The sequence below is a fragment of the Acomys minous genome (assembly GCF_964271855.1).
Source record: "Acomys minous genome assembly, chromosome: 2".
In the NCBI taxonomy this organism is placed as follows: domain Eukaryota; kingdom Metazoa; phylum Chordata; class Mammalia; order Rodentia; family Muridae; genus Acomys; species Acomys minous.
In genome coordinates, this window is record NC_140484.1 from 115,267,824 (window position 1) to 115,278,788 (window position 10,965).

The 10,965-nt window shown below is 53.2% G+C and overlaps 2 protein-coding genes across 2 annotated transcripts in view; one reads left to right on the forward strand and one right to left on the reverse strand.

Moving 5' to 3' along the window:
* The window catches only part of WDR93 (WD repeat domain 93), a 59,012-nt gene extending 48,253 nt beyond the window's left edge, over positions 1-10,759 (forward strand). The window contains exon 18 of the mRNA XM_084774168.1: positions 10,171-10,759. Within this exon, the coding sequence (XP_084630294.1) occupies positions 10,171-10,252 (82 nt within the window). The 3' untranslated portion in view covers positions 10,253-10,759. The remainder of the gene's footprint in view (positions 1-10,170) is intronic.
* MESP1 (mesoderm posterior bHLH transcription factor 1) lies at positions 6,002-7,588 on the reverse strand. The gene is made up of 2 exons (XM_084774173.1): positions 6,457-7,588; positions 6,002-6,177 (listed from the first exon to the last, which is right to left on the reverse strand). The coding sequence occupies exons 1-2, from the start codon at positions 7,117-7,119 to the stop codon at positions 6,112-6,114; spliced, it is 729 nt and encodes a 242-aa protein (XP_084630299.1). The 5' UTR covers positions 7,120-7,588; the 3' UTR covers positions 6,002-6,111.
* Positions 10,760-10,965: the final 206 nt, after the last annotated feature.

Consider the following 10,965-nt stretch of genomic DNA (forward strand, 5'->3'; position numbering starts at 1 on the left):
GGGAACTGCAGGACTAGAGAGGCTTGGCTGTCTTCCAGAAAAGGCTCCTCCCCAGAACTGCCACATTCCTACATGCTCAGCAAAATGTCTGTCTCTCTGAGGACATCATGTGACCATGTTGAGAAGTGCAGGAGGCTACCTCCCAGCCTGGCCCTAGGTGACCCAGAGGGTAAGGTGGGTGCTGCTGCTTAGTGGGGCCCCATCCACCTCTTTTTCTGGGCCACATGCCTTGCCCTGGCTGGCACTGATACTGAATGTCCAGGATAACACTGCTCTGCCCTCTCCCCCTCCCTCCCTCCCTCATCCTCCCTCCCTCCCTCATCCTCCCTCCCTCATCCTCCCTCCCTCCCTCCCTCTGACTTCTTTCCCCTCTCCTCTCCCTCCCCCTTATCTCTCCCTCTCCTCTCCCTCCCCCTCATCTCCCCCTCTCCTCTCCCTCCCCCTCATCTCCCCCTCTCCTCTCCCTCCCCCTCATCTCCCCCTCTCCTCTCCCTCCCCTTCATCTCCCCCTCTCCTCTCCCTCCCCCTCATCTCCCCCTCTCCTCTCCCTCCCCTTCATCTCCCCCTCTCCTCTCCCTCCCCCTCATCTCCCCCTCTCCTCTCCCTCCCCCTCATCTCCCCCTCTCCTCTCCCTCCCCCTCATCTCCCCCTCTCCTCTCCCTCCCCCTCATCTCCCCCTCTCCTCTCCCTCCCCCTCATCTCCCCCTCTCCTCTCCCTCCCCCTCATCTCCCCCTCTCCTCTCCCTCCCCCTCTCCTCTCCCTCCCCCTCATCTCCCCCTCTCCTCTCCCTCCCCTTCATCTCCCCCTCTCCTCTCCCTCCCCCTCATCTCTCCCTCTCCTCTTACCTCGCTCTCCCTCTCTTCCCTGACAATGCTCCTTGAGATGAGCTTTGAGGGCCAGGGCGTGGTGACACAGGCACGCCTGCAATCCCAGCACTCGGAAGGCAGAGGCAGGAGGATCACTGTGAGTTCAAGGCCAGCTTGGTCTACAATGTGAGTCCAGGACAGCCAGGGTTACACAGAGAAACCCTGTCTTGAAAAGAAAGAAAGAAAGAAAGAAAGAAAGAAAGAAAGAAAGAAAGAGAGAGAAAGAAAGAGAGAGAGAGATGAGCTTTCACTTAACAAGGCACCCAAATGCTCACAAACAGGCCTCATGTGGGGCATGTGTGCTTCACACTTCAGCCCTTATGATGACTATCCTTGACTTACACAGGAAAGTGCAGACCCACAGCACATAGCTCAGAACAACCCCAAGCCAGAAACCTAGCCACACTGCCAGAGGAAGAGGCTTCCCTGGCTAGAGCATGGACCAGCCAGGAGTGATGCTTCTGCCCCAGGAACAGTGTGGAACAAGCATGCGCGTTTCCCACCTCTCCCTCAGCCCTTTCAGCTAGGCTCTCAGCTGACTCATGGTACCCAGGCACAAACAGCCATAACACCCAATGTATGCTTGGCACTCGGGGCACAGAAATGACCAGGGAAGGATTCACACAGCACACACAGTTCATTGTCCTTCCTGTGGCACTAGCATAGTCCTAACTCTGCCTCTCCCTGGCCTGAGTGTGCTCATATCGTGATGTCGGCCACACAGGCCTGTGGCCCATGTCCATCCCCAGAGGGGCAATAGAGGTCTGCCCCCCAAACTTCAAGCTGCCGAGGGGAGAGCTATGTAAATGGGCAGGGTCCTGAGCACGTGCCCTGCCAGCTCTGTCCTGTCTGCCAAAGACAGGCCCTCTTTACTTCCTGTGTAGAAGGGAAGAGAGAGAGAGCCTGCAATCCCAAGGTGTCATAGGTGTGATGTCCATCATAAGGACCAGCAAGAAGGAGCCAGACCTGGCAAAGACCACACCAGGCTAAGAGGGATCAAGACAGAGGAGGAAGCTGGTTCTAAGAGAGGGTCTTTCCCTGAATGAGTGGCCCAAGGAACAAAAGAGAGAGCAGCACTAGGGTGATGTACACAGCGGCCAGCTGCATTCACTCTCACTGTAGCCACACCAGAGGGAAGGTGTGAATACAGTGGCCTGGGCTCTGGCTTTGTGGGTAGGTGAGCAACCTTTCTCTCCCGTTCTCCGGTTTCAGAGAGAAACCCTCTCTGCCGCACCCTTACCCATGGTCTCACCAAGGTGCCGCTAGTTTGAGCTTGGCCGCTTTCTCATTCTCTCTGAGGACCCCATTAACCCCACTTCTCTTCTACATAAAGCTAAGCCAAACTCTCCAGCCTGTTCAAGGACTGTCTGTCATCTGCTAATGAGAACCCTGCTGACCACCATCCCTCTTCCTCTGCCCTGCCTCCCTCAGATAGCAATGGCTTAGCTATTAGTTTTTATTCATGTGTGTGTGGGTATCGGTGCACCATGAGCATGCCTGGTACCAGTGGAGGCCAGAAGATGGCATCAGACTCTGCTTACAGACCATAACTGAGGTTATAGACAGCTATAGATACTGGGAATTGAACCTGGGTTCTCTGGAAGAACAGCAAGTGCTCTTAACCACTGAGCCATCTCTCTGGCCCCTGGCTTGGCTATTAAACTATCAGCGTGGCTGCTGCTCCTTAAAACACTGGCTTACTAGCACCCACATAGTACAGCTGTCTTGGCCTGGAGCTACCCAGCTTGCTGTCCACACTGCTGGCCAGGATGCCCTGGAGCTTATGTTCTGTGACATGCTGGCTAGACCCTGGGTCTGTTGGCTAGCTGTGTGGTTGTCCTCACCCCCAGGAGCCCCACTGTAGGAAGACATCTCTTGTTTCCTGTGCTTCTGCTTCCTGATCTGCACCTTACAGGCAGCAGCAGGCACCACCCTCCTCAGGGCTGTGCAGCACAGGGACTTGACACCACATAGTTCCTATCTGTGGACACTTAGCCTGGCCAGCGGCAGCTGCTCTGCAGTCACTGGTCCTCCTTCATCCCCCATGCCCTGACCAGCTCACATGGAGAAAGCAGCTCCTCGCTGGAAGAAAGGCAGCAGGGTTCAGAGAGCGCTGGCTGGCCCTGGCTCAATGTGCAGGTGCCCGTGTGATTGTGCTGGTGCCCAGCTTCCCGGCCCCAGCCTTGACCTGTCCAGCCCCTGCAAAAGACTGTCTAGGTCATGGAGTCAATCCTAGTGCAGACACTTGGCATCTGTTAGAACCTCATCCTTCCTTATAACTGCCCATCATTAAAATGGTCCTATAGGGCTGGAGAGATGGCTCAGCGGTTGGGAGCACTGACTGCTCTTCCAGAGGTCCTGAGTTCAATTCCCGGCAACCACATAGTGGCTCACAACATCTATAATGTGATCTGATGCCTTCTTCTGGCCTGCAGGGGTACCAAAAAAATAATAAAATAAAAAATAAATTAAAAAGATGGTCCTGTAATTGGGATACCGATTAGATCGGTGAGAACTGGGGTAACCGGCTCCCCCACCATTGGGCTTGGGGGTGCCTTCCTGGGTGCAGGACTACTGTTGTCCTCCTCACAAGAGACTGGCACTTGGGGTTTCTTCCAGGTGCTGATAGGGCCAGGAAGGGGGGATGGGGCCTGGGAGCAGTGGGAGGCGACCCTTTCCTATGGACAATCTTGTGTCTCAGCCACTATTAGCAGGGACCTGTTAAATGAAAATTCACACCAAGGTGCTAATAAACAGTGGGCTGCTCCCGAGGCCCCTTAGAGGAGAGGCCCTCCACAGGGAAGGGGGCTGGCCAATGAGTTCCACTTATCTGAAAAGACTTGCTAATAACTTTAATTCCCCATCCTAAAACATTGGGCCTTTGCTTTGCAAATAGATTTTCTACACTAGGTTGACCCCTGGGCCAGGAAGACTTCCTATCTAGAGCCAGTTAAGGTACTGGGAGGGGGAGTGTCAGCTGGAGTCACAAGTGCCAAGAAAAGAAGTAACTAGTGAAGGTGTGAGGTCCCCCACCCCCTAGTGGTCCCCTAGTGGGGTCACCCTCTCTGCAGCCAAACACCAGCCACCAGCTATCATATGAAACTGCTCAGGCCTGGACCCCTGAGCTGCAAAATAGAACCCTGATGCGACGCCACGCTGCATGACTGACCTCCCCTCCTGGCCTGAGCCAGAGTGCTGGAAAAGATCCTCCAGGTGATTTAAAACAAATCAAACAGAAGAATGGATAATTGTGAAGGAGTGTGTGAATGGTGCAGTATTAGGTAAAAAAAAAAAAAAGTAATGAAGTTCTGAAACCTGAGCTAATCTGAGGAACCTTGAAAGCACAACAAGGAAAAAGCCAGATGCACAAGACCGCACTCCATGCTGCTTTTTTCTTTTTGTTTTGTTTGGGGGTTTTTTGTTGTTGTTTTGTTGTTGTAGATTTGGTCAGGAACTCGCTATGTAGACCAGGCTGGCCTTAAACTCAGAGAGGCCCCCCTGCCTCTGCCTCCCAAGTGCTGGGATTAAGGCGGGTGGCCAGCCTATTTTTTTTTTATATAAGAAATGTTTACAACAGATAAATTTCATTAGAGAGAGTGTCACTGCAGGGGGGCTGGCCAGTGGCCAGTGAGGCCAGTGAGCAGGAGGGCTAATGGACAGCTGCTTCCTCGTTCTTAGCTTTTTTGAGATGGGGCTCTCTATGTAGCCCCGGATAACCTTAAACTCAGAGGCTTGCTTGCTTCTGCCTCCCAAGAACTGGGATCAAAGCTGTGCCACCACATCTGGCCAGTAGTTTCTTCTTTGGAGGTGATAAAAAAAATACTCTAAAATTAGTGGGGATAATTGTATAACTCTACGAACATGCCAAAGGCATCGAGTGGTGCTTTTGAAACAAGGATGAAAGCCTTTTGTGGTGCACACCTGTTGTCACAGCACCCCTCTGAGGTAAGGGAGAGCAAGAGGGTCAGGAGTTGAAGGCCACCCTTGGGTGAATGAGATTCTATCTCAAAGCAAAGTCTGGGTTTAAAATAAAATGCTTATTAGAAGACATAAACAAATACCAAGACCTGAATTTCTGATAGTTGAGGGGGGAGAGTGTTGCCCCCAAGAGTGAGCGCTTGGCAGAGGCTACTCTGAGTCAAGTGCCCATCCTGGTCGCTTGATTGCAGGCTCTTCTTGGGCTCTGGGTGCCTCTCTTCTCGGCTGCATAGTCCTGCTCTGAATTTCAGCAGCTCTGCTGCCCAGAATTACAGCTATGCCAGTATCCTCCCACAGCTGAGCACGCCCATGCCCACACCCCACATGGGTCTGTAAAACATATGCAAAGGTAACCAAAGTACGGTACACACTAATGGGGTTGTATTTTCTTTCTTTCTTTCTTTTTTTAAGATTTATTTACTATTTATACAGTGTTTTTTGTCTGTATGTACACCTGCACACCAGAAGAGGACACCAGATCTCATTATAGATGGTTGTGAGCCACCATGTGGTTGCTGGGAATTGAACTCCGGACCTTTGGAAGAGCAGCCAGTGCTCTTAACCTCTGAACCATCTCTCCAGCCCCTGAAGTTGTATTTTCTACAGAAGTATTCGGATTTTACCCAGATCCTAAATCCAAAAAAGAACTACTTCCTGCCACCCTCTCTCTGGAAGCCCCCACTCGGCTCCAGGCCACCCCGCCCCTTTCAGACTGGCCCATGAAGAGCATTGACCAGGATGAAGGCAGAAGGAAAGCTATGTTTCCAGGCTGGAGATTATGTGACTCTCAACAATCCTATGTCAGCTTTCCTGCTATATACCAGAACCTCCAGCAGGCTATGTGGGCTCAGGCCTATAATCCCACCATGAGTTTGGGCCAGCCTGGGCCATACAGTGTGAGGTCTTAAACACCCCCATTAAACACACACACACACACACACACACACACACACACACACACACACACACACACCTTTTCAAATGACACCAGCACAAACGGTTTATTCTCAAATAAATAAATACACACCAAGCAGAGCCATGTGCCCGCTTCAGCTTTAGAGCATGTACCCTACAGGTCGCTCCTTCCAAGGAAGGTTGGTAAGATACGGTCAAGATGAGCACCAGCTCCCACCCCGGGAATGCCCGTGTTGATAAACGTTGGTGACTCTTCCAGGAAACACTCGCTTTGAAGGTGCGAAGGCAAAAGGAAAAGTCTCTGTGCTCAAACAGGGTGCCAGTCATTCAATGCATTGTCTCTTCGACTCTTCAGGCTGGCGGCCACTCCTGTGGCGTCCAGGTTTCTAGCAGAGCCAGCATGTCGCTGCTGAAGAGCTGCAGGAAGAGTGAACAGCGTCCCAGTCAACACCTGCCCCAGTGCTGGGTCCCTGCTCATCTGCTCCACGCTCAAGGTTCTTCAAGTTAGCGATACGTCCTTAATCCCTGCCTATCCCTCCGCCTCCCAACCCCTGTTTGGGGACCCAGGGCACGCGCGGATGCCAGCAAGAGAGATCCAGAGAGCAGCAATGAAGCTGGTCCGCGCCGTGAGGCTGTACGTCATGCACCTACAGTAGGGGGCGCCACCTGCACCGCGCGGGGGAAGGGGCTACTAACCGGAGACGGGGGGCTGGGCTCCATCTCCTGCCTTTCCAGGGATGCTGTCTCGGCGTACAGGAACGATGGGTCCCACGGCTCTGCCACGACTCGGGGTCTAGGACAAACGGGTAGAGAACCCCACGACACATCGCTGCTGGTAGCCGGGCTCAAACACGCACCAAGCGACTGCGCCTGCGCCGGGCCACCGTCGGGACATAGCGGACAGCCTCGAGGTGAGGCACTGTGCCGCTGTCGCCGCAGACTGTCCTCGCTGAGGCCCAGCACAGCCGACAGGTGGCCGATGTAGCGGATGGCCAGGCGCAGCGTCTCGATCTTGGTCAGGCTCTGGCCGGTTGGTACCACGGACGCCGGCAGGAAGCGGCGCAGCTCGTGAAGCGCGCGGGCGAGCGTGCGCATACGTAGCTTCTCCCGCTCGCTGGCGCTCTGCCGCTGTCCGCTACCCAGGCGGCTGCCGTGCGTCCCGCGCCTACCGGGGGTCCCAGCGCGCCGGGCCGGACGGGCGCACGGTGGCGCGGGGCTGCCGGCCTGGACACCGTCCCACGAGTCCGAAGACCAGGCTGGGGAGCCAACGCTGTCCCCGTCGGAAGGCATCGGTGGCTGTGGACAAGCGGGGGTCGGGATCCAGGACTCGGCGAGCGGCGCACACAGGGGCTGGGCCATGGCAGCAGAGGCTCGTCCATTGGGCCCGCAGCAGCTTTATCCCAAGCCTGAGGTGTGAAGTGGCTCCTTCCAGAACTCATCAGCACATCAAAGCCGGCTCGAGCTGGGAGGGGGCCAGGGCCTGAACCCTTTGAACCAAGAGCGGGGGCTCTTAGGTGCAGGGCTCCTTGTCCAGTCTGCCCCTCCTGGGCCCTGTTTGGCGTCTCAGGAAGACAGACACCTATTGACTGTGGTGCCAGGGGCGTTAAGCCAGACCTACAAGTTGAAAGAAACATGCTCAGAGAATTGAAGTCCAGCTCCTAGGTTTAGGGTACACCTTTATTTATTAAGGGCCCTATGCATTTTTTCCCATCACAAATTGTATAACAAGAGCTCCCGGGTTGCATTGGCCAACTGTGGACCAGGGTGGGAGCCTCTAGGCATGGAGAGAACATAGTTCATTCCTCCTTAGAGGCTTGATGCTGGCCTGTAGCCCTTCCCTGATGTCCAGGCTGTGGGAGGCACAGTAAAGAAACTATCTTTACTAGTGGGCTTGCTGGATTGTCTGAGCAGGGGAAAGGTGAGCCTGCCTCCCCACACTACAAGCCACTCCTAATCTTGGCGAGATGGGGAGCTTGGTCGTCTTCCCAGCTCTCCTAGAAGTGGTATTCCACTACCTTGGTCAGCTGCAGCCCAGTGGAAAGGTCGTTTGACAAAACTCAACAGCCGCTGGGTGGTGGTGGCACACACCTTTAATCCCAGCACTCGGGAGGCAGAGGCAGGCGGATCTCTGTGAGTTTGAGGCCAGCCTGGTCTACAAAGCAAGTCCAGGACAGCCAAGGGTAACACAGAGAGACCCTGTCTCGAAAAACCAAACCAAACCAAACAAACAAACAAAAAAACCCAACAGCCCTGAGCCGGATATGGTGGCACATTTGGGAGGTGAAGGCAGGAGTTCAGGGCCAGTCCTAGCTATACATGGTCCAAGCTAACACGGGTTACGTGAGATCCTGTCTCAAAAACAACCCAAGACAAACAAAAAGCAGAAATTGTCACCTGTCCATGATAGTCTTACAATCTCACTATTTCACAGCCTGCTACTTGTTAGGTGCTGGTGGATGCCTATTATTTTTTCCAAGATTTTGTGTGTGTGTGTGTGTGTGTGTGTGTGTGTGTGTGTGTGTGTGTGTGCTGGTGCCGGCACAGGCCAGAGGTGTCGCATTCCTCAGAATCTAGAGTTACAGGCAATTGTGAGCTATGTGAGGTGGCTTCTGAGAACTGAACCTTGGATCCTCTTCAAGCGCACCATGTGCTTTTTTTTAACTGCTGAGCTATCTCTGCAGTGCCACCGCCCCTTTTGAAACAGGGTCTCAGGTAGCCCAGGCTAGCCTTGAACTTACTATATAATACAGCTGGCCTTTAATGCCTGACCCTCCTGCTCAGCTTACTCAGGGCTAGAACTGCAGTTGGGAGCTGCCGTGCCTGGCTGTTGAGGATGCCCCTCCCTCTCTTACCACACGCATTCAGTGTTGTGCTGGATGGAGGGTCTAGGTTGTGGAATAAAGAGAAATAAATACAAGTTGAAGAGAAAAAAACGAACCTTTCCGTATTTGCATGCAATGTGCTTATTAACATAATCTCAAGGGGTTGGGCATATGACACACGCCTGCAATTCCAGCACTTGGGGAATGAAGGCAAGAAGATCAGGAGTTTGGGCCAGCCTTGGCTACAAAGTGAATTTGAAGCAATCCTGGGCTGACACTGACTATCTCAAAAACCCTATTATGGCTGGATGTGGTGGCTCACGCCTTTAATCCCAGCACTCAGGAGGCAGAGGCAGGCAGATCTCTGTGAGCCCAAGGCCAGCTTGGTCTACAAAGCAAGTCCAGGATAGCCAAGGCTACACAGAGAAACCCTGTCTCCAAAAAAAAAAAAAGTTAATAAATAAAAAGCCCTATTAGAGGGTTAGTGATGTGGTTCAGTTGGTAGAGTCCTTGCCTAGCCTTCAGAAGCCCTGGGTTTTATCCCCAACACTGTATCACCAGTTGTAGCCTTGCAACCCCAGCACTGGGGAGGTGAAGACAGGAGGACCAGAAGTTCAAGTTCAATGTCATCTTTGGCCTAGAGACATGTCTCAGTAATTAAGAGCACTGGCTACTTAGCCAGTTGTGGCGGCACAGGCCTTTAGCTCCAGCTCTCAGGAGGCAGAGGCAAGCCGATGTCCGAGTTCGAGGCCATCCTGGTCAACAGAGTGAGTTCTAGGGTAGCCAGGACTCCACAGAGAAGCCTATCTCCAAAAAGCAAGCAAGCAACAACAACGACAAAAAGCCCAAAATAAAACAAACAAAAGTATCGGCTGGCTGCTTTTCTGCAAGGCCCAGGTTTGACTCCCTGCACCCACATGGTGGCTCCTACGTTTCTGGGGAGTGCCCTCTTCTGGCCTCTGGGCACTACACATGCATATAGAACGCAAACATTCATTCAGGCAAAACACTTGTACACACAGAAAATTGACTAATATTCTCAACTGCATAGTGGGTTTCAGGCACATCTCAGAAACAAACCCGTGGGCTGCTGGGGTAGATTTGGGGTCAGCATGAGGGGCTGAGGCAGGAGAACCCCAAAGTACTACCCAGGCTCCAGAGTAAGTTCAAGACCAGCATGGGTAACTTGGTAACTCTCCATCTCAAAATGAAAACAAGGCTGATAGAGTGTTTGCTTAGCATGCGGCAGGTAAGGCAACTGAGTCGCCTGCCAAGCCCCACCCCCCCCCCCCCCGGGCACGCGTCTACGCTGTCTCTTCTCCAGCTAGGTCACCAAGTGTCTGGTGTCTGCCATTATTACTTCTATTCATCTTTCTTCCTTTGGAGGAACGGCGCCTCAGATCTCCCAAGGCCAAGGGTTTAAATGTTTGCACGCCATATGTCTTCTAGATGGGTGATGATGTTTTGTGGTGGTGAAGGCCCCATGGATTGACACCTGGGTCTCTGGGCATCTCTGCCCATTGCCATCCCTTTGTTCTTTGTCTCCTTTGCCTCCTCAAACACTTCTCTATCCTTGCCTCTCTATGAGAAGGTCCATACCGGAGATCCCACCCGGAGAAGTAGCACTCACCTCCACCGGGGGGATTGGAGAAACGGAGCCCCTGCCGTGAGCTTGCTTCTTGTGTGCCGGCCCAAAAGGCTCATTCTCAGCCTGCAGCTGTCCACGTCTGTGCCCTCTGAACCTCCACAAAGGGATACATGCCTTCCTGGGGTTCTCGATCTGCACGAGAACCTGGAGTTCCAGGTCAGGGATTTGTGTCTCCCTGGATGATGCACACAAGCAGCTAGAGACCTGTCGTGTGTGCTGGGGCAGAGTCAGGGGGTACACGGTACACCCCCACAGGGGGGCGTGTGTGAGACACCCTCCCCTTCTTCCTGTGATTTCACCTCATAGCCAAAAACTTGAGAAAACTTACTGAAAGACCTTGTGCCTTAACTTGAAAGTACAACAGATACACATGGTTTAAAATTAAAAAGATGTCCAGGTCCAGAGGCTACTTCTGAAGCCTCTGCCTGCCTGCTCCAGACCAAACTGGCATCGCTTATTGCTTGCTTCTTGTTAATAGCGCTTTGAAGTGGCATTGTATTTTATTAACTACAAAGTTAGCCAGACGTGTTTGGACAAGGGAGGGGCGGGGTGGGGGGTGGAAACGCCACACTTCATTGAAGACGTAACACTTCAGAGGCCTCAGACCTGAAACCTAATTGTTAACAGAGTAACCAGAAACAAACAGGGGTCTGGGACAGGAGAGGGACGCTTGTGAGTAGAGCAGGGTAAGATGGTGGTGTCAGAGAGGGGAGAGAGAGAGTTTAAAAGGGCAGG